The sequence below is a fragment of the Aotus nancymaae genome, unplaced genomic scaffold (genome assembly GCF_030222135.1).
Source record: "Aotus nancymaae isolate 86718 unplaced genomic scaffold, 86718_ANA_hifiasm-v0.15.2.pri h1tg000029l, whole genome shotgun sequence".
In the NCBI taxonomy this organism is placed as follows: domain Eukaryota; kingdom Metazoa; phylum Chordata; class Mammalia; order Primates; family Aotidae; genus Aotus; species Aotus nancymaae.
In genome coordinates, this window is record NW_026988442.1 from 12065792 (window position 1) to 12088493 (window position 22702).

The 22702-nt window shown below is 48.0% G+C and overlaps 1 protein-coding gene across 3 annotated transcripts in view; it reads left to right on the top strand.

The window, feature by feature from the left end:
* Positions 1-22702, top strand: part of TM9SF4 (transmembrane 9 superfamily member 4) — a 54920-nt gene that overhangs the window by 24479 nt on the left and 7739 nt on the right. For all 3 annotated transcript variants that reach the window (XM_021665728.2, XM_064382311.1, XM_064382310.1), the window contains exons 3-15: positions 794-893; positions 5858-6026; positions 6126-6255; positions 7349-7472; positions 9429-9547; positions 9650-9761; positions 11111-11181; positions 13431-13563; positions 14399-14480; positions 14576-14651; positions 18305-18388; positions 20861-21036; positions 21509-21572. In XM_021665728.2, the coding sequence (XP_021521403.2) occupies positions 794-893; positions 5858-6026; positions 6126-6255; positions 7349-7472; positions 9429-9547; positions 9650-9761; positions 11111-11181; positions 13431-13563; positions 14399-14480; positions 14576-14651; positions 18305-18388; positions 20861-21036; positions 21509-21572 (1440 nt within the window). The remainder of the gene's footprint in view (positions 1-793; positions 894-5857; positions 6027-6125; positions 6256-7348; positions 7473-9428; positions 9548-9649; positions 9762-11110; positions 11182-13430; positions 13564-14398; positions 14481-14575; positions 14652-18304; positions 18389-20860; positions 21037-21508; positions 21573-22702) is intronic.

Genomic DNA, 22702 nt, shown 5'->3' on the forward strand with positions numbered 1-22702 from the left:
GCTTTTAGTTGAAGTTGTTTTTCATTTTTCCTCGCTTCTCTCATTCAGCAGACATTTAATGAGCACCTACTTTGTGCCTAGCTCTAAAGCACTGGCATTACAGAGGTGACCAAGGCACACATGGTCCTTGTCCTTAAAGAGCTTAAATCTTAGATGCTAGTGGGAGAAACTGATTTTTTAAAAATAGGGAAACAAAATAATTAACATTTTATCAGCCATGCTATGAAGTAAACAGTTGAATACTAGCAGCCAGTGGATGTTGAGGAGTTCCTTTAGATACCCCGGTGAGGGAAGGACTCACAGGCAAGGGGAGAGCTGAGACCTAAAAATGAGGAGAAGCCAGGCATGCCCAGACTAGGGCAGAAAGAAGCAGTGGGTCAAACCCTGAGGCTGGAGAGCACTTGACTGACTTGAGGAGCTGAAAGAAGAAGACCACTATGGTTATGAATAAGGAGTGGACTTCTTTGCTCCTAAAAGGCTTTTTTTCCTTATTTGGAGTTGTTTCCTTAGGAAAGAGGTCCAAAAGTGTAACATGTTCAAGACTCTCACTACATATTGAACTTGGTTGTGATTTTCAACTAAATCTGTAATGTAGCCTAAAATGAATGAAATGTGAAATAATTCAGAATTATGGACAGTACATTGTATAGTGTACTGCTGTCTTTTCTGCTAATTCATCTGCCTATTAGATAGTATTACCAAGTGTATTAAAGATGTGTGGGTACCAGGGAGAATTCTTGGTCATCGTGGTTTCTGCTGGATTGCAGAACACCAGCTTTTCTTTTCCCATCAGGCCGTGAAGCTCACCAGCTCTCGAACCCAGCTACCTTATGAATACTATTCACTGCCCTTCTGCCAGCCCAGCAAGATAACCTACAAGGCAGAGAATCTGGGTAAGTTCTTCTCCCTCACTGCTGTCAGCTTGTCCCCAGGTGGAACCCATCATGATTTTTATAATGATAACAACAGTTAACTTTGATACATGCTAGACACTGGTCTACATTGTTTGCATACCTGTTAGCTTATTTAAACCTCATAACATTAAAAAAAGAAAACAAACAGAAAAAAAACTTAATAACAGCCCCAGGGAGACAGTTGCTGTGTTTATTCCCATTTTGCAGGTTAAATGACATGCCTTTGCTTAAACTGTGGACCAAGGCGTCCTCTGTTTTCTTCACAAAACAGCCAAAGTGATCTTTGCTTTGGATCCATAGTCAGTCTTCAGACGTGGAGCACTCAGCTTTTACTTACACCGCCTCTTCTTGATTTCTAGATGTCTCCTCTCTCATGGCTTCATCACCTCCTCTGCTTTAAATGGAAAGAGAGAGTGAGTGCCTCTGTCTTGAAAGCAAGCAGAGATGCCACCACAGTTCTTGCTAAGCTCTGCAAGACTCACCTCAAATAATGTATGAAGTACCCAGTGTAGTGTCTGACACAAGTATTCCATAACTAGTAGCGATTTTATTCTAATTTAAATAATTCTCCATTTGGCAGAATTTCAGGTGTAGAGGCGTCTATTCATGATACAGTTATTAGTGCTTCCTCTATGACTGTGTTAGGTTGTAGAGATAAGAGCATGGAAAGATGCTCTCCCTGACCTCAGGGAACTTAAGAGACTTTCTTTTCTTACACCTTAGAACTGGTTCTTGAGCAGGACCCTGAAAGGGCTGCCTTCTCCATCAGGGCTACCTATGGCTCAGATGTTTCTGGAATCCCTAGCTGACAAATTTATCTACTGCCAGGTATTGGGGGTCCTGGACCAGCTGGAGGCAAGCCTTGGAGCCAGTTTAACCAAAATTGAGTATTACCACCTCCCCCTAATACCAACTGTGCCTAAGTCTTGCCTTGTAGCATTGAACAGAGGTTGGCCTCAGAGCCTGAGCTGGCCTCCACTCTCTGCAGTGGTGTAGCTCATGGCCCTGCCACTTACCATCTGTGGACCAGTGCCTGCCTGCTATTCCCCTTCTTTGCTCTCCACACCATGCCATACTCCAGCCATCTAGCCTCTGCCCAGGAAGCCTGACCCACTTGATCCTCCAGGGTCCTGATATCAGGCCCCTCCCAACTGTACCTCCCTTCTCCTGGGAGCTGCTGTGGACCCTTTGGCAGCCCACGGCTCCCCACTGAGTCACTCTTAGTGTGATACTGGGTGACGTTCACTTCTCTGAACTTCTGCCACATCTTCGTGAAGCTGGGGAAAGTTTGTGCCTCATAGAAATGGAGATTTCTGTATACAAATGTTATCCTGCCATATTGCATCTCACTCTGTCTTTGTGTAGTGCCTGCCTTCATGGCCTAGGGTCTCTTTGACTGGAGGAATTGTGTCTCACATTCCCGTCTCTTCTCAGCTTCTACCCCAATGCCTGTCACAGAGTAGGCATTCGATAAATGTTAGTGTCCTACCTGAGTGGAGCAAAACCATTGTTGATTGTGTGCCTGTCAGATTGTAAGCTGTTTACATCATCATCCTCATCATCATCATTAATACTTAGAGGGCTCATCCTATGAGCTGGGCACTGTTCTAAGCATTCCTGTGCCTTAACTTAATTCTCACAACAACTCTAATTTATTAATTCTCACAGTAAGGCGTAGATTCTCTTACTCTCTTCTTATTATAAATAAGGGAAGTGAGGCACAAGGAGGTGAAGTCACTCACCTAGTAAGTAGCAGAACTCCAGGAACTCCGGCTCCAGAATCCATGCCCATAAGCCCCACACTCTGTACAGCAGCTTCTGTGACTCTGATAGTTACTCTATAAGCTGAATATTTTGTAATAAGAGGGAACAGCAGCCCCAAGGGTTTGAAAGACTTATTCAGAGTCACATGGCCAATAGGTAGAGAAATAGAGATTTTTAACTCAGGTTTTTTTACTCTAAAGCTAGAGTTCTTTCTGTTGTCCCAGGCTCTCTTCTCCAGAAAGGCTCATAGGGCTGTCTGAGGGCCATGCCCTTGGTTGTCACATTGATGGAGATCCATGGCATGGTGTATGCATTGGAGCGGCTTTGGCAGGTGTTCCGGATAGAACCTCGGACTCTCTGGGAAGCTCCACATTCATGACTTACTGCTCCTTGCTAAAAGGAGTACTTCAGTGTTAGAAATGAGCCATTTCCTGGCCAGGCACGGTGACTCATGCCTGTAATCCCACCACTTTGGGAGGCTGAGGCGGGCAGATCACCTGAGGTCTGGAGTTTGAGACCAGCCTGGCCAACATACCAAAATACAAAATTATAAAAAATTTGTAAATCTCTACTAAAAATACAAAAATTAGCCAGGTGTGGTAGTTCCTGTAATCCCAGCTACTTGAGAGGTTGAGGCAGGAGAATCGCTTGAACCCAGGAGGCAGAGATTGCAGTGAGCCGAGATCACAACATTGCACTCCAGCCTAGGCAATAGAGCAAGACTCTCTCCAAAAAAAAAATAAAAGAGCCATTTCCTGACCATTATGTCCTCTTTCTTGGCTTAAACTTAATTTTTAAATTTCAAGAAGCGATTCCACCTTAATTGGTCTGCAGCCCTGTTCCTGTCTATAGCTCTTTCTCCCCTCAAGCAAGATCCTCATTGACAGAAGAAATGGGCAATAGGAAATGGTATAGAGGAAAGAGCCCAGGGGTTTAGCATTACCACCAACCCCTCGTATCACCATGAGCAGGTTACTGTCCCTCTCTGATCTTCAGCTTATCGTCTATAAAATGCCACTTCAGCAGTGGGCTCTGCAGATATCTTACTGTGTCCTCGCTCCTCACTGGCCAGTCTGTCCCTGGGTTTTGCAGGTTCACCTACATTGCCAGCCTTCCAGAACGGGGTGGAGGGGGTGAGGCCTTCATCCAGGCCCCTCCTCACCCTCTCCCTCTCCTGGGTGCCTCCTCTACACTCCAAGCATTGCTTGCCAGAGCCACTGCTTTGCACAGCAGAGTGCTGCCCTCTACAGTGGTGTAGCTCACAGCCCTGCCATTTACCATCTGGGCTGATAACCCCCAGTTTCCATCTGTGTCTTGACCTTTCCTCTGTGCCTGAGATCTTGATATTTAAGTGCCCACTTGATACATCCAAACTGAAAATGCCTTTGATGTAAATTTGCTGTTCTTCTTGTTTTCCCATCTAGAACCTGGTTGTAGAAACCTCAGAGTCTTCCTAATATGCACCACGCCTCACTCATGCCTGTATACAGTCAGCACCAGTTCCCCTGGATTTCACCTCCTCAGGAGCTCCTGAATCTGTGTACTCTTCTCCACCCTAACCGGCACCTGTTCCAGCCACGAGTGTCACTCATGTATGGCTGACTGCCATTGCCTCCCTGCTCCCCCCGCAATCCTCTGTTTTCTTCACAAAACAGCTAGAGTGATGTTTCTGGAACCAGACTCAGATAACGTCTTTCTCTACCCCTGTTAGAAACCCTTCATTGGATTTTGTTACTTTCTAGGTAAAGATCAAACTATGTGTGGCCCGCAGCCCCCCTGGGGTCTAGCTCTGGCCCATCTCTGTAGCTCCTCTGAGCTTTCTGCATTGTAGCCACACAGGCCTCTCATGTTCACTGCTTCCCCCACCCCAAAGGGGCCTTTGCACATGCTGTCCTGTCTGGAATATTCCTCCCCCATTTCTTTGCTTAGTTAACTTCTCTCTTCCTTTCAAGTACCACTTCCTCAGGGAAGCTATCCTAGACCCACTCCCCCGTGTCTGCAGCAAGTATATTCTCATTTTGCTGATTATTCAGCAAAGTCTATCTTCCTGCTAGGCCATACGTTCTGTGAGTATATCTATTCAACTTGGTATCTTTAGGGCCTGGCACGTAGCCAGTACCCAGTACACATGGATGAATGAATGAATGACTAAATGACTAGGCAGGGTGCCATATCAAGCACATCCACACTGGTGGGAAAGTGCTAGACCAAGTGCATGTTGAGGTGTTAGTCTTCATCTTGTTCATTTCACATCCTCACAGTAGAATCAATTGTTGAACAGCTAGAATGAAAGCAGCATGGGATTTGCTTGACAGTTGCTAACTGCTCAGTGCCTGTTAGGGTGACATCTGGCAGCAGGTTACTCTGAGGCAAAAGGCACACAAGGGGTGCCACTTCATTGTGTCACAAGATGTTTTGGCTAAAAATCTCAGCTATCAGCACATTGTGCGAAGTAACTCCTTGACATAGGAACCGGTGCAGATGATAAAAGAGCATGTGGTGTCTACCTGCTCTGTGCCTGGTACTTTATTGGATTGACTTCCTTTATTTCTCACTGTAACACTGTGAGGTGAGTGCTGTTCATATCCCATTTTATGGTACTCTGTTGGATTAACTCCTTTATTTCTCACTGTAACCTTGTGAGGTGGCTACTATTATTATCCCATTTTATGGATGAGGACATTGAGGCTCAGCGAGGTGGAGTGACTCACCAAGACTGCTAAGGCAGGCAGCCCGGAGTCAGAGCCATCTCTCCACTCCACAATGCTGCCTCCACACGGAGGGCAATCAGGGGAGAGAGTGACGAGCTTGTCCTGAAGGTTAGGAAGGGCTTCCCAGAGAGAGTGAAATGGAAACAGGGCTCCTGGGGAGGCCAGGAACATGGTGCAGGGAATGGCACTCCAGGTAAAGGAAGCAACTGAGGTCCAGAGGCATGGAACGATGTGATGCTTGATGAGTGCTAAGGGATCTGGTGGCGCTAGAGCCCTAAGGCCGAGGGTGGCAGGTGGGGGTTAGCTGGGCCGCGAGGCGTGAACTGATAGGGAAGGGCCTTGCTGCCAGCCTGTGGCACTGCTTAAGTCCTTAGAAGCCCATTTTTTGCAGTCCTATGTCTCTGTGACTCTGCTGACCTCAGCAACCTCAGGGCTGAAGCTCAGCTCGATCTGTCTCTCTTACGGCAGGAGAGGTGCTGAGAGGGGACCGGATTGTCAACACCCCTTTCCAGGTTCTCATGAACAGCGAGAAGAAGTGTGAAGTTCTGTGCAGCCAGTCCAACAAGCCAGTGACCCTGACAGTGGAACAGAGCCGGCTCGTGGCCGAGCGGATCACAGAAGACTACTACGTCCACCTGTAAGTCGTCCTCTGCTCCCTGCTGCTCAGGCTCACACAGGGGAGGGCATGGATGGGAGAGGCAGTCGAGAGGGACTGAGCAGGGCCTTCGCTTTCCAGCATTGCTGACAACCTGCCTGTGGCCACCCGGCTGGAGCTCTACTCCAACCGAGACAGTGATGACAAGAAGAAGGAGAAAGATGTGCAGTTTGAACATGGCTATCGGCTTGGCTTCACAGATGTCAACAAGGTAGAGTGTCTTTGGTGTGTTCACAGGGCCGGAAGCCACACCTCATGAGTCTCGAGCACTTGGGGCCACAGAAAACATGAGGCTCAGCCACAGCAAGTTTCTCCAGGTTCCTTGGGCATGACGGTCTATCAGAGGTCCGAGTGCTCCGGTCAAGGCCCTGGGAGATGCTAGGGAGGTTTAAGCACAGTTCTTAAGAAGTTAGGTTCCATTTTCATAAGATTAAAACAACAACAACAACAAAAACGTGGAACTTCATCAGTATACAGGAGAGAAGGCTAAGTAGTGGTCAAGAGCGTGCAGGCTCCCTCAGTTTGAATCCTGCCTCCCTCACTTAGTCTGAGCGACCATGAGTTTGTGGTTCCTTAGCTGTAAAATGTATGCAGCAGCAATGACAGGGTAAATTAGCACATTTGTTTGAATACTTTCCAGCATAGCCCCTGAGAATAAGCTAATAATGTAATGATTATAGTCATGATTCTCTTTCTTTCTAAACTGAAAGATCTTAGTTAAGGAATAAATGACAAAAACATTTCTTTTGAGGTGCAGCCCTGTCCCCAAAGGGTGTCTATCCTAACTGGGAAAAGAACTGACAGTTGGAGGCTCTAGGCCTCAAGTCCCAGCTGCCTTTCACTGACTGTTCATGGCAAGGGAGGTTAGAGGGAGCTCGTTTTATACTCAGGTTGTCACAGAGGAGGTGCACCATGATCAGTAGGTGGGCTTTTGCTGAGTGAAGTTGGGGGTGGCATTGTAGTTGGAGTGAATGAATGCCACGAACAGAGATGATGCAGGGTAGGGACTGGTTCATGGGGCAGTGGGCGCAGGGGAGGCCAGGTGAACTAATGTAACTTAGATGATCACAGCCAGTTGTATCAGGGTCAGATGAGAGAAGGCCTTGAATGCCAGGCAGAGAGAATTGGGCTTTTGTCTGATAAGCCCCAGGGAGCCCTTGAAGAGCTTCTGAGTAGGGGGTGATGAGAATAGCGTTTTAGGAAGGCTGGTACAGCCAGGCATGCTGGGTGAGGCAAGAGGCCTAATACCTGGGGAGCATCCCTGAGTGATGTTCTGTTTTGCTCTCTCCGTTGCTGCGTTTCAGATCTACCTGCACAACCACCTCTCGTTCATCCTTTACTACCACCGGGAGGACATGGAAGAGGACCAGGAGCACACATACCGTGTCGTCCGCTTCGAGGTGATTCCCCAGAGCATCAGGCTGGAGGGTGAGTGGGGAGGTGTGGCCGGAAGGGCAGGGCTGGATGGGCCTGGGCTTCTCCACCCAGGGTCTTTGCACTCTTCTCCCTCCTGAGCTGGCTGATGGACTCAGGTGTGGTGTGTGGCTCCAGCCAAGGTAGGATCACAGTTTTCCCATTACAGAAGGCAGGGTTGGGGGAGAGCTGACAGCTGTGGGCTGACACCTTACTAGTTTGCCCCTTCCTAGCAACCTCAGGAGATACTGGTGATTACAGATGAGGAACTAGAGGTTCAAAAGGGGCTAGTGACTTGGCCAAGACCATACAGCAAGATGGGGCTTTGTTGGGCTTCCTCACAAAAACCAGCTAGCTCATCTTGGGTTGAGAACAAGGGGCCAGGATATAGACAAAGCTGTCAGGCAGCGGGTTTCTTCGTTCCTCTCCCTCTGTGTGAGTGATTGGCATAGACTAAACGTTGCCCAATATCCACAGGTGTGTGGGAGTTTGAGAGCCCAGCACAGTCCTGATGGGCCTCATAGGAGCTGGTTCGGCTTTGCCTCACCTCTTGGCCTTTGATCACCATAGTGTGCTTTTCAGTTAAGCAGCATGCCCAGCCTTTTGACCATGTTGGTGGTATTTGGACTTTTTTTTTTTTTTTAACTATGGAACTTAGTGTTCAAACAAAATTAGACACAGAAGTCTCAAACATAGGCCAGGCACAGTGGCTCATGCCTGTGATCTCAGCACTTTGGGAGACCAAGGTGGGCGGCTTACCTGAGGTCAGGAGTTCGTGACCAGCCTGACCAACATGGAGAAACCCCATCTCTACTAAAAATACAAAATTAGCCAGGTGTGGTGGTATATGCCTGTAGTCCCAGCTACTCGGGAGGCTAAGGCAGGAGAATCACTTGAACCTGGGAGGTGGAGGTTGTGGTGAGCCAAGATCACGCCATTGCACTCCAGCCTGGGCAATAAGAGCAAAACTCCATCTCAAAAACAAAAAAAAGCCCCATAAAGATCCTGCCTTTCAAGAGCTCCGTAGCGCATCTCCTGCTGGGAGCGTCCCAAGTGCAGTTCTGTGTTTGTGTATGTGATAGTTTTGAGGCCATCTGCTCCCCTACTGGCTCTTCGAGCTTAGAGTCTCCTTGTCTCCTTTTCTATTTTATCTTATGCACCCAGCACAGTACCTGGCCCATAGTTGGTGCTTATTGTAAGTTTGTTGGCTGAATGAGTGGATGGATAACAGGATGAACAAATGAGCAGATGAATGGAGAAAACATCTGAATGATTGATTACAAAAGTGCCAGGACTTTAGAGATAGACTAAGTGAATGAGTAGGCACGATGGAATGAATCAAGGTTTTGTGTTGAATGGGACTGGCTGGATAGTAGGTGAATGTTTGAATTGAGTGAAGGAACACTGACTCAGGGAGGAACTCCAAACTTGGACCCTCTAACCCCCATGCATAGGCCTCTCTCTAGCCCCTAAGGACCTTCGGAAAGTCAGGGCTCTGGGGAATAATTTTTAAAAACCATTGTTGGCCAGGCATGGTGGCTAATACCTGATCCCAGTGCTTTGGGAGGCCAAGACAGAAGGATTACATCAGGCCAGGAGTTCAAGACCAGCCTGGGAAACATAGCAGGACCTTGTCCCTACAAAAAATTAGCCAGGTGTGGTGACACACGCCTGTAGTCCCAGCTACTCAGGAGGCTGAGGCAGAAGGATCACTTGAGCATAGGAGGTTGAGGCTGCAGTGAGCTATGATTGCCACTGCCTGCGTGACAGAGCAAGACCCTGTCTCTAAAAAAATAAAGTTTAAAAATAAAAAATTTAAAAACCCATTTTTGCCCATTGTGCTTCCAATCTCCACTCAGACCCTGGTGGCTGGGTCCCCACAACAGGCAGCCTCAAGGGCAGCCCCTGGAATAGCCCCTGGGCAGTGGCACTGGCCACCGCAGGAACAGACTGAGTCTCTGTGTCTCTCAGACCTCAAAGCAGATGAGAAGAGCTCATGTACTCTACCCGAGGGTACCAACTCCTCACCCCAAGAAATTGACCCTACCAAGGAGAATCAGCTGTACTTCACCTACTCTGTCCACTGGGAGGTGAGAAGGGGCTGGAGCTCATGGGCAGGGGAGGAGGGCTCTGGTCTGTGCCAGGTTCTCCAGCAGGAGGCCTGACTCTGAGTGCTTCCTCCCACCTGCCAGGAAAGTGACATCAAGTGGGCCTCTCGCTGGGACACTTACCTGACCATGAGCGATGTCCAGATCCACTGGTTCTCTATCATTAACTCCGTTGTTGTGGTCTTCTTCCTGTCAGGTGAGAGATCTGTGAGTTGAAGGAAAGGGGACAGGGGTTGGGGTTGAGGGACTGACATCACATCATGTATGGTGGACTTACAGGGTGTTCTCAGGGCCAAGTGTAGGTCAAAAACAGGTATCAGGGCTCTGCTAAGCATCAGGTGTACCTAGGTGAACAAGACTCAACTCTAAAGAGCTCTAGAACTCTGGAGAGCTCATTCGTGAAGGACAGACACACCAGATCCTCCACACATTCATTGATTCATTCAACAAGACATTGCTGCTCATTCTGTGCCAGGCACTTTGCCAGATGCTGGGGATATGGTGTGAACAAACCTGACCCAGTCTCTGCTCTGACAGAGTGTATATTCTAGTGGTGAGAGAGAAACAAAAAAGCAAATAAGTAGTGGAATTCCAGATAATGATAACGTTCTATGAAGCAGATAAACAGGGTGGCCAAATACACAACAGCTGAGGAAAATATGAAGGCTCTTTGGGGAAGACCTGTCTTTATGAGGAAAAGGAGCCACTCAGAGACCCAGGAAAAGTCTGTGCCAGCAAGGATCATGGTCCTGCAGTGAGATAAGCTTAGCAAGAAGCCAGGTGGTGAGAGGGTGGTAGGCAGGGTAGAATGACACTGATGGTTTTGCTATAATGAGAAGCACAGATAATGCTTAGTACTGTTTATTAAACATTTACCAAAGGGCCAACTGCTGAACCAAGCACTTTATAAACATTTCAATCCTTGAAGCCCTGTGAACAAGCCTGAAAATGTTAAGTGAACTCAAGGTCATATGGTCCATTCTTTTAACCACTCCAGTGCTGCCTAGATGGGGAAACAGGAAAGTACAAGTGGGGCCAGGGGTAGCTCTCTACTGATCAGGGTGCTGGGAGGTGAAGATGCCCAGTGTGAGTCTTGAAGCATGAGTAGGAGTCAGTCAGGGCAGGCGGGCCATTCTGGGCAAAGAGGATAGCCTGAAGAAAGGCACGCAGGTGAGGTTGCAGTGAGGCCGGGAACCGTAACTGAAGCAGCAGATAGCCAGAGGTGGATCCACAGGTGGGCCTGGGAGAGACTAGCTGAGAAGTCAGTAGGACCACACCACAGAAGAGCTGGGATGCTTCTCTCCCCAGGATGCCCCTACCCATCCCAGCAGCCGTTTCCTCCCCACCTCCACGCTCTGTGCTGTCCTCCCCTGGTAGCTGGAGTGGAGATCCCAGGAAGAGGCCCTGAGGTGGCTGCATAGCCAGTTCATAATGGAGCAAGCCATGCATGCCAGCTGTGGCATAGTAAAACACCATGTCCAGGAGGCATAGAACATGGGCTTGCTGGCAGCACCCACTTCTCATCCTCATCCCCATCTGTTTCAGGTATCCTGAGCATGATTATCATTCGGACCCTCCGGAAGGACATCGCCAACTACAACAAGGAGGATGACATTGTACGAGGTCTTGGCTGGGGAGGGATGAAGTTGGACAGGGAGGGCAGTCTAGCAGGAGGACCGTGTGTGTGCATGGGTGCATGTGTGTGCATGTATATTATCACTTATAGCGGAAACCTCAAAATACTAAAACAGTTTAGTATACTTTTAATACTAAAAGTTTAATACTAAAAAAGTAAGGAAAAAAGTTTTATTTACCCAAAGTGATAGGAATGCCCTTTCTAATTTTGAAGCATAAAAACAGTAGAAGAAATCACAGAAAGAATAGTTGATGGATTTGACATTAAAAATAGTAAAACTATTCTGCATGTCAAATACATAAACAAAACAGAAGGCCACAACAGCAAAACAGTATCTGCAACAAACTTGAAAAAGTGGCCCAGTTTAAAATTTTAAAGGATTCTTTAAAATCATAAAATCAATTCTTTATATGATTTTAAAGAATTCATATAAAATCTCTTCATTTAAAAAAAACTAGGTCAGGGCCGGGCGTGGTGGCTCACACCTGTAATCCTAGCACTTTGGGGAGCTGAGGCAGGTGGATCACCTGAGGTCAGAAATTCAAGATCCACCTGGCCAACATGGGGAAACCCCATCTCTAATAAAAATACAAAAGTTAGCCGGGTGTAGTGGCATTCACCTGTAATCCCAGCTACTCGGGAAACTGAGGCAGGAGAATCACTTGAACCTGGGAGGCGGAGGTTGCAGTGAGCCAAGAACGCCCCACTGTACCACTGTACTCCAGCCTGGGCAACAAAGTAAGACTCTGTCTCAAAAAAAAAAAAAAAAAAAAACTAGGTCGAGCACAGTAGATAACTTGAGGTTAGGAGTTCAAGACCAGCCTGACCAACAAGGCGAAAACCTATCTCTACTAAAAATAAAAATATTAGCTGGGCATGGTGGCAGGAGCCTATAATCCCAGCTACTTGGATTACAGTTCTCCTGCTGAGGCAAATTTTTTTTTCTTTTGTTAAATAGTACTAATTGTTGGCAGGGTTAACATGAGGCAAGCACCTTCCAACACCACCCATGGAAGTGTAAGTTGGTAGTTTTCTGAAAAGTAATTGACAGTAGATATCAAGAACTGGAAAATAGGCTAAGCATAGTGGCTCACACCTGTAATCTCAGCACTTTGGGAGGCCAAGGCAGGAGGATTACTTGAGCCCAGGAGTCCAAGACCAGCCTGGGTGGCATAGGGAGACCCCATCTCAACAAAAACAAAAAAGAACTAAAATAGGCAACTTGCTTTGCACAGCAGTTCTTCTATAATTTTTTTAAGGCAAGATTCAAAACACCAATACTTGGTCTAGAAATATTACAGCTTTGAAATACAATGTCAAAGAGCATTTACTGACATGAGTAAATGTTCACAAATACCATCTGAAAATAGTATGATCCCAATGTTACTGTTTAAAACATACATGTACACATTATATATATATAAGAGAATAAGGAAATTATAGCAAAACAGTGTTATTGAGTGGGAGTATCAATCATTTTATTTTGATACCTTTCTGTTTAAATTTTCTGTAATATGTATTACTTTTTATTCATTTGAATTTCATGCTACATACCAAATTTTTACTTTTTTTATTACACAAATAAGAGTATATATTTCTTTCTTTTTTTTTAAAGACAGAGTCTTGCTCTGTTGCCCAGGCTGGAGTACAGAGGCTCAATCTTAGCTCACTGCAACCTCCGCCTCCCAGATTGAAGAGATTCCCCTGCCTCAGCCTCCTGAGTAGCTGGGACTGCAGACATACATCACCATGCCCAGCTAATTTTTTGTATTTTAGTACGGATGGGGTTTCACCATGTTGATCTGACCTTGTGATCTACCCACCTCGGCCTCCCAAAGTGCTGGGATTACAGGTGTGAGCCACCATGCCCGACCAAGAGTATATATTTCTTTTATAGTCAGAAAAACAATAAATAAATTGATTCCAAATCTCACCACCCAAGACCTATTAGAGTTAACATTTTAGAGAGTTGAGGTATTTACATTATTTTCCCACAAGTGAGGTTTGTGGAATTTGGGGAACTTTTCCTTTTATGCAGCTACAGGCATCAGGTTTGTGGCCTCCTTTTCATGTGACAGTTTCAGATAAGCACTTTCTCCTATCACTTACTCTCCTGTGTCAGAGCAGTGCTGGTTGACACTAAGGGTATCAGGTGTCACCCTGGGGGTGGTCCCTGCAGGAGCTGCCTCCATCCTCAACAACCAGCCTCATTCTGGCCCTTCACTACAGGAAGACACCATGGAGGAGTCTGGGTGGAAGCTGGTACATGGCGACGTCTTCAGGCCCCCCCAGTACCCCATGATCCTCAGCTCCCTGCTGGGCTCAGGGATTCAGCTCTTCTGTATGATCCTCATCGTCATCTGTGAGTGGGCCCAGTGGGGATGGGCATGGGTGGCATGGCCTCCTCTTCCATGTGCCTCAATGAGAGAAGGGTGGGCTTCCCTCCCTGGAGAAAGGGAGCCAACTTCCTGTTACCAAGTGGGCATGTCAGTATCTCTGGGCCAGACAGGCCATCTGTTTCAGCAACAGCCTCAGCCCAGGACTGGTGATTCACCTCACAGCCATTTACAGAACCCACCATGTCCCTTCCTCAGTGAAGCCACACATCCCTGCTATCAAGTTGGCTTCCTTTTGTAGTTAGAGGCTAAGTGACTTACCCAAAGTCAGTACCAGGATCAAGATTGAAATCAAGTATTTTTTTCTTTAACAAAAAAACCTCACTAATATATAGTAGTTTTAGACAGCTCTAGAGTCAGTCAGCCTAGATTTGCATCTCAGCCTCATGCCTGTAAGCTTTGTGACCTTGGACAGGCCACTTGACCTCTGTGAGCCTCAGTTTCCTTATCTGAGAAATGGGGAAAGTAATCACCCTGCAGAGTTGACAAGCTACGTTCAGAGAACTGGCATTTGTGGTGCCCTCAGCCCAGCACCTGACTCACTGCAAGTGCTCTATGAGACTGGAAGCTGCAGTTAAGATTTGGCCAACCGAGGCCCAGCAGCTGCTGCACCCTTCTGAACCCCAGCTAAGACCCATTCCTGCAGAGGACAGGGGACTATGCTGTTGAGAAGACAAGGGAGGAGGAGCCTCATCTGCCCAGGGGTCCTCCTGTCAGCCTGTCCAAGATGGGGCTGGGGCTGGGGCTAGGGGTCCTGGTGATCAGCCACCCTGCCTTTTTCTGCCCTCCCTCCCTCCACAGTTGTGGCCATGCTTGGGATGCTGTCACCCTCCAGCCGGGGAGCTCTCATGACCACAGCCTGCTTCCTCTTCATGTTCATGGGGTAGGTGTGTCTGCGTGGGCTCCCGGGGCGGCACAGGCCTCCTCCATGCCAGCTGACGGGTCCCCTTGGTGTGGATCCTTGCCATTTTCCCACAGGGTGTTTGGCGGATTTTCTGCTGGCCGTTTGTACCGCACTCTAAAAGGCCATCGGTGGAAGAAAGGAGCCTTCTGTGTGAGTGTCCTAAACCTTCTCTGGTGTTTGGTGGGAAGCTGAGAAGCTTCTTCCTGGGCTCCTCAGGAGGAGGTGGGCAGGCTCTGGTGGGGATTTTTTGGGCAAAAGCTGAGCAGCAGCAAGAGGTAGCAGGAGGAGCACAGGCCCGGGGGCAGGAATCCCGGGCTCTTCCCCACAGGCTCGCAGCAGCACCTCCTAGGGCCTCCACTGCCCCATCTGTAAAATGAGGGATTTGAACTTAGATAATTTTTAGCCTACATTGTCTGATGGCTCAAGCAAGAGAAGAAACAGGATTTAGAATAGCAGGGCAGCTGAGAGAACACCCTGGCCAACAGAGTAAAGAGGGAATTAACGATCTCGGCCAGAAGAGGCCAGGCCCAAGTTCCTGTCAGCCCGTTTTCCAGACTGGTGCCTGTGTTTCTCTTCAGTGAGGGCTCCTGCCCTTCTCTGGCCTCCTGGAGGTGAGAAGAGTTCTAGGCAGCAGAAAAGACCATAGAAACCAGAGGGGGTCTGGAGATTGACCTCACCTCCCAGAAGCCCCAAGCCCCTTCTCCCAGAGCGGGTGAGTCCCTTAGAGGACTAGGAAGACTCTTGGGTGCCCACACTCAGAGAAGTCTTTGGGCCCAGCATTCTGAAACGATTCTCACCGGTGTCAAAAGCTCAAGGAGAGTTCAGGCTATGTCAGCTCTGGCTGCCACACCTCTGTACAAAGTAAGCCCTCAGTAAAGAAAAGCTGTGACTGTGACTGTTTTGGAAGGATCAGAGAAAGCTTCCTGAATTCTTGATGATTGGAACATTTTTCTCTGGCCACCGTATGCCAAGAGCCAGGGATCTAGAAAGGAGTGAAACCCATCACTCCCTCCTGGAAAGATTCTTCCCTGGTGAGGTTTCTAGATACCCTCCAGGATTTCCCTCAATGGATCCCACACCAAACCCAATCTTTTTCCCCAGACCACCCCTTGGATCTAATGACCCCATCATTCATCCAGGCCCCCCCAAGCCAGAAACCTGGAGCTGCCTGTCCTCCTCCCTCATGCAGGCAGTTCCTTCTCAGACATCAAGTGCTAAAGGTCTTCCTAACAAATGTTCCATGAATGTTCTGTGAATTCCACCCCCGCCGCCACCCTCATCTCTGCATCATAAAGGCTCTGGCCTGGATTCAGACATCTTTGCCTCTCACTTGGCCCTCAGTGGTCTCCCTGCAAGATTCTGACCCTTCCGTGGTGCCTCTCCACAGGGATCATCTCTGGCAGCCCAAGGCAGTGTACTCTCCTATGGCCTTGCCTGTACCATCCCCTCTGCCTGGGCCACACCACCCTTTCTTCTCACCTGGCTCATCCTTTAAGTTTTAGCTCCTACATCAGTCCTCTGGAGGCTGCCACCTCCCCCACCTCCTACCCTGAGCCTGGCAGAGCCCTCATGAAACCTAAGTAGCACTTGGCAGAGCTAAGCAGGGGCAGGTGTGGTGTTCTCCACATAGGGGTCTGCCTTTCTCCCTGGAGTTTTTTTTCCTATTCTTACCCTTGGTACCTAGCATCATGCTCAGTCAGCAAATTTCAGCCAGGAAAGCAAATGAGGAATTCTCTGCTACACAACAGAGTCATGCAGGAACACAAAGGAAGGGAGGAAGTGACCTTTGAACCAGGCCTTGAGGAGGATTTCAGATGAAGGGACGCAGCCAGCAGAGGGGCCTAAGGTTCTGGAATGGCCTAGATCGTAGTCTGACTCTATTCTTTCATTGGTTGATAACTTTCATCAGCCCTCTGAGCTTCAGTTTTCCCATCTCTCCAATGATGATAGTTAGAGTTAACTGTTCCTAAGGACCTTGGTACAGCATCAGCCCTCAGGAAATGGATCCTCTGAGGTGTTGACCTATGCCGAAAGGCCCAGAGACAGGAAAGTGCAGGAGCAGTGACCAGTTGTTGAGTACAGGGCAATAAGCCAAAGATGAAACTGGCAATGGAGGTTGAGCGTCAGGTAACAGAGGGCCTTGGTCATTGTGGTCAGTGACCCACCTGGATGCTCAGGCCACCACAGCAGTCCCTGGCCTGGTGATCACAGTGTGGCAAGAAGGTTCATGCCAGTTGTGGTGGCTTGCGCCTGTAATCAGTCCAGTGCTTTGGGAGGCCAAGGCAGGAGGATCACTTGAGCCCAGGAATTTGAGACCAGCCTGGGCAACACAGTGAGACCCTTTCTCTACAAAAAATAAATTAGTTGGATGTGGTGGCATGTGCCTCTTAGCTACTCAGGCAGATGAGGTGGGAGGAACACTTGAGCCCAGGAGTTTCTGCAGTGAGCTGCACTCCAGCCTGGGTGACAGAGTGAGACCCTGTCTCTGAAGAAAATAGAAGAAAAAGGCTCGACTATAACTCTGGGGCGTTGATTAGACTAAAATCCGTATGCCTCGATCCCACCCAAGAGATTCTGACGCTAGAATACACTGCAGTTGGAGCGTGGGCTCTGGGGTCAGACTGCCTGGGTTTATACCTCTGCTGCACCTGCAGGAGACTGGGTATAAAGGAATAATGGTAGACTTTCCTTCGAGACTTGCAGGGAGGATTAGGTGAGACGAGGTACACAGGAGCCCAGCATCTGCCACTCCTAAGACTCAAAGCATCACCATCCTTCTAAGCAGTTTGGGTTGGGGCCCAGACATGTGTTTTGTTAAGGTTGTTTTTTGGGTTTTTTGTGTGTGAGACAGTCTCGCTCTGTTACCCATGCTGGAGTGCAGTGGTGTGACTCGGCTCACTGCAGCCTCTGCCTCCCGGGCTCAAGCGATCCATCTGTTTCAGCCTCCCAAGTATCTGGGACCACAGGTGCGTACTACTACACCTGGCTAATTTTTTGTAAAGACAGGATTTCACCATGTTGCCCAGGCTGTTCTCAAACACCTGAGCTCAAGTGACTCCGGAAATCGCAAAAACATATATATATATATATATATATATGTATGTATGTATATACACACACACACATATATATACACATATATATGTATATACTAAATATATATATATATATAGAGTAGTTACTATGTTCTTTTTCTGTGGTTTTTTTTTTGAGACAGTCTCACCGTCACCCAGGCTGGAGTGCAATGGCGCCATCTTGGCTCACTGCAACCTCCACCTCCCAGGTTCAAGCAATTCTCCACCCTTGGCCTCCCGAGTAGCTAGGACTACAGGCATGTACTACCATACCCAGCTAATTTTTGTAACCATTTTGGCTAGGCTGGTCTTGAACTCCTGAGCTCAGGTGATCCACCCACTTCGGCCTCCCAAAGTGCTGGTGAGCCACCATGCCCAACCAGAGTAGTCGCTGGGTCCTCAGCGATGAGAGTACATCAGAGAACAAGGTAGATACACTTCTCCCAAGGAGCTCACAGTCTTTTGGGGATAGATGGATATGATCAGGTAGCCAAAATATATAACTTCAAACTGGGATGAGAGCAACAAGGGGCAGTTTTAGGGACCTGAGAGGGCATAGAACAGAGTCCTGCCCAGTCTGAGGGTCAGGGAATACTTTCTGGAAGGAGTGATGCCTGAGCTGAGTCTGAAAGACAAGGAGGGCTTAAGAGCTTCTGGTCTGGGGGCCCACTGGGACAGGTTGGGGAGCTCCCTGGATGCTGCTCCTCAACCTGGCTTCTCTTGCTGCAGACAGCAACTCTGTACCCTGGTGTGGTTTTTGGCATCTGCTTCGTGTTGAATTGCTTCATCTGGGGAAAGCACTCATCAGGAGCGGTAAGTGCCTCCACTACCCTCTCAGCCCCTCCCCACCAAGCAAGGGCCAGCCGCACTCAGCCACACTCCCAAAGACCACTTCCTGCCATTCCCTTCCCTTTTCTGAGTCCCCAAAGTTATGTTCCCAGCCATGAGGGCCGACAACCAGCTGGGGTTTCCCCAGCCCTGCCCTTGGTCTGCCATGCCCTGGTCCTGGCCTTCCTGTGAGTTCTTTCAGACAGCTGGCCCAAGCCCACTTCTCTAAAGGAGGTTTCCACAGTCCAAGGGCCAACTGGGGAATTTCCCTTTGTCTTACCCAAGAGTGAACTGCCCAGTATGAGTTGATTAGGTCAGCATCCCAAAGCAAGCCTGTCCTCAGTGTCCCTGCCCTCCAGCACCAGCCCCCGGAGGTAGAAGAGAGAGGAAACAAAGGATCAGGTTGTGTTATCCTTAGAGTGAGGATCCTGCCAGCTCAGTCCAGTATGTTACTAGCAGCTGCCCAAGATTCAGAGTAGGATTTTGAACTCAGTTGCGGGGAGGGGAAATGGGGTCTTGCCACCCTCAAGACAGAGTCATGCCCTTCCTCTCAATTCCTCTTTTTTATACCTTTAAAATGCTCTCTTTGAGCATTTTCCTCCCAGTTACCAACTGCTCATTATGAACATTCATTGTAGAAATTTTGGAAAGTACAGAGAGGTTAAAGAAGAAGTTTAACCCCAAATTTACTCACCCGGAGATAAATACTATGTAGATCTTTAATACATATGTTCTTTCTTTTTTCCTTTTTATAGATATATTTTAAAAAGAATTACATTATTTAAAATTTATAAAATAACAGCAAATATTTATATATATTTATATGGTGCTTGCTTTGTAATAAGTACTATTCTAAACACTTTATATATAATATATAAATAATATATATATATTCTTCCCTTTTATATGATTCTTATAAAAACATAATAAGTGTAAAGAAGAGGATAAGGAAGAAAATGAAAAATTAGTTCTAATTTTCCATATCCCATTTAAGGAAGTATTATTAGCTCTTTGGTATAAGCCTTTCCAGGCACAAATATAAATAAATACAGTTTTCCCTTGGTATCCATAGGGGATTGGTTCTGGGACCCCTGAAGATACCAAAATTCAAGGATGCTCGATTCCCATATATAAAGTGGCATAGTGTTTATGTATAACCTATACTCATCTTGTATATTCTAAATCTTCTTTAGATTACTTAAAATACCTAACACAATGTAAATGCTATGTAAATAGTTGTTACACTGTATTTTTTTAATTTGTATTTTACTGTTTTTTGTTTGTTTGTGTTTTGAGACAGGGTCTCACTCTGTCGCTCAGGCTGGAGTGTAGTGGTGCGATCTCAGCTCACTGCAACCTCTTGCCTCCTGTGCTCAAATGATTCTCCCACCTCAGCCCCACTGAGTAGCTGGGACAAAGGCGCCACCACCACACCCAGCTATTTAAAAAAAAAAATTGAAGTGATACAGTCTAACTGTGTTGCCTAGTCTGGTCTCAAGTGATCCTCCCACTTAGGCCTCCCAAGGTGCTGGGATTACAGGTGTGAGCCACTGTGCCCAGCTTATTTTGTTGGTTTTTTTTGTTGTTGTTGTTTCTTTCCCCCTGGACATTTTCTTTAACTTTTTTTTTTTTTTTTTGAGACAAAGTCTCACTCTCTCACTCTGTCACCCAGGCTCGAGTGCAGTGGTGCAGCCTCAGCTCACTGCAACCTCCACCTCCTGGGTTCCAATGATTGTCCTGCCTCAGCCTCCTGAGTAACTGGGATTACAGGTGCCCACCACCGTGCCTGGCTGTTTTTTTTTTTTTGTAATTTTAGAAGAGACTGTGTTTTATCATGTTGGCCAGGCCGGTCTTGAACTCCTAACCTCAAGTGATCTACCTCCCTTGGCCTCCCCAAGTGCTGGGATTATAAGCGTGAGCTACCGCACCCACTTGTGGAACATTTTCTGTTTACAGTTGATTAAATTCATGGATGCAGAACCCATGGATACAGAGGACCAACTATGTTGTATTTTTATTAAAATGGAATCCTTCTATACACATAGTTTTATAGCCTGCTTCTTTCACTTAATAGTATATCATGGAGTTTTATTCTAACAAAATTGGGAGCACTTTGTACAATTTAGTTTTTCCCTTCTTTTCTTCACGTAATGTGCCACATGTAATCTCTTCATTTTGGCCTCTTCATCTCCTCTTCACATTCTCAGTCCCTTCCTTCCTGTTCCTCCCCCACTTCCTCCCTGGATGGCAAGCTCCTCTGGGATGCTGAGGTGCCTTCTTCACGGGGAGTCAGCCCCAAGAGATTCTGACCAGGAGCCCTGTGGTGGGGGCAGGGAGTTTGGCTCTGCTGCACAAGTTGCTTCTCCTTCCGTGGAGCCCAGAAGCTCCCCTCCCCCTTGCGCAGCCCCATCTTGGGCATCGGAGTCTCGTGGGGGCCTCATGGTGCCGTGTCCACAGGTGCCCTTTCCCACCATGGTGGCTCTGCTGTGCATGTGGTTCGGGATCTCCCTACCCCTCGTCTACTTGGGTTACTACTTCGGCTTCCGAAAGCAGCCATATGACAACCCTGTGCGCACCAACCAGATTCCCCGGCAGATCCCTGAGCAGCGGTGGTACATGAACCGATTTGTGGGGTGAGTCCTCCGGCGGGGGCAAGAGCAAGGGGACATGGAAGAGGGTACCCTCCCCGGAAGGGTGCATCGACCAGAGCTCCTGCCGCTTCAGCTGGCTCTAACAGAGTTCATGAAAGCTTAGCTTCACCCCAAGATCAAGAAGACCAGGTTGTAGGCAGACATAGTGTCATCCGAGGAACCAGGACAAGGAAGGGGAAGGACGGAAGGGTATGGTGAGACAAGTTAGGACCATCACTTGGACCTTGGGCAAGTCACCCCACCTTTCTGCACACCAGTTTCCAATCTGTAAAATGGGGAGAATAATGCCCGCCCTGTCTACCTCTCAAGAGATTCTAATAGTACAGAAACATGCCAGAAGAATTAGCACCACCACACTCATGCAGGCACTCTGTCTTCATGCTGGCTTGGGAGGGAGCTCAGGGCTTTCTGATGGGCTGGTCTCTAACAGTGTCAACCTCTCGTTCTGCGGCAGCATCCTCATGGCTGGGATCCTGCCCTTCGGCGCCATGTTCATCGAGCTCTTCTTCATCTTCAGTGTGAGTACTCATGCCTCCCCCGCCCCTCCACCCATGCTAGCCGGGTCTCTTGCACTCCACTCGGGTGCTCTGCCGCCTACTGCCTGAGAAATTTCAGATGGGCCACTTCACCTCTCGGAGCCCCATTCTTCACCCTGAAATCGGATAACAGCCTCCCCTCTCAGGGCAGCAATGAAAGTTAAATGAGGTTGGATGCAATGGCTCACATCTGTAATTCCAGCATTTTGGGAACTGAGACAGGTGGATCACAGGGTCAGGAGTTCGAGACCAGCCTGTCCAATATGATGATACCCTGTCTCTACTAGATACAAAAATTATCCAGGCATGATGGCACATGCCTGTCGTCCCAGCTACTGGGGAGCCTGAGGCAGGAGAATCGCTTGAACCTGGGAGGCAGAGGCTGCAGTGAGCGGAGATAGTGCCACTGCACTCCAGCCTGGGCAACAGAGTGAGACTCTTGTCTGGAAAAAAAAAAAAAAAGACAGTTAAATGAGATATGCAGTGTGCATGGGGCCTGGTGTGTGGAAAGGGCTGGGTAAACAGAAGCTACCTCAGTAGTACTTCAGTCATTCACCACCATGACTAATAGCATCGTTGCATCTGCTTTCATTTCTGGGTTCTTGCACATCTTTACCTCTCTGTGTTACTCACAGCTCCTAGGAGAGTGGACGGAATGATTCCTGCTTGTCAGGGTCATTGTGAAGTTGGAATGAGTCATTGTAAAAGTGCTTGGCATTCAGGAAATGCTATTGTAGTGGTGATGATGATTCCTCCCTAAGAGTGCCAGGGTGAAAGTTGGTAGGAAGACCTTTCAGAGCCATGTAAGCGTGGCTGACCCAGCTCAGGCCCAGCACAGATGGTACCTTATACCAAGTCAGTACCAGACATGTATCTGCTATTCTAGAGTAGTGGTCCAGCCCCTCCCTGCTGAGACCACCTCACCCACACAGGTTTGCCTGGGAGAAGAGTCAGAGGACGTGTTGGCTGCCCATGGTGCCCAAGCCCATGTGCACCTCCCAGGGAGGCCCCCTCTGTTTCATCTGTGTGACTCTAGGCCAGTCACCAGCTTCTCTGATCCTTGACTTCCTTAATTCTCCCAGGCCAAGCCTTCATAGACACACACATGTAGC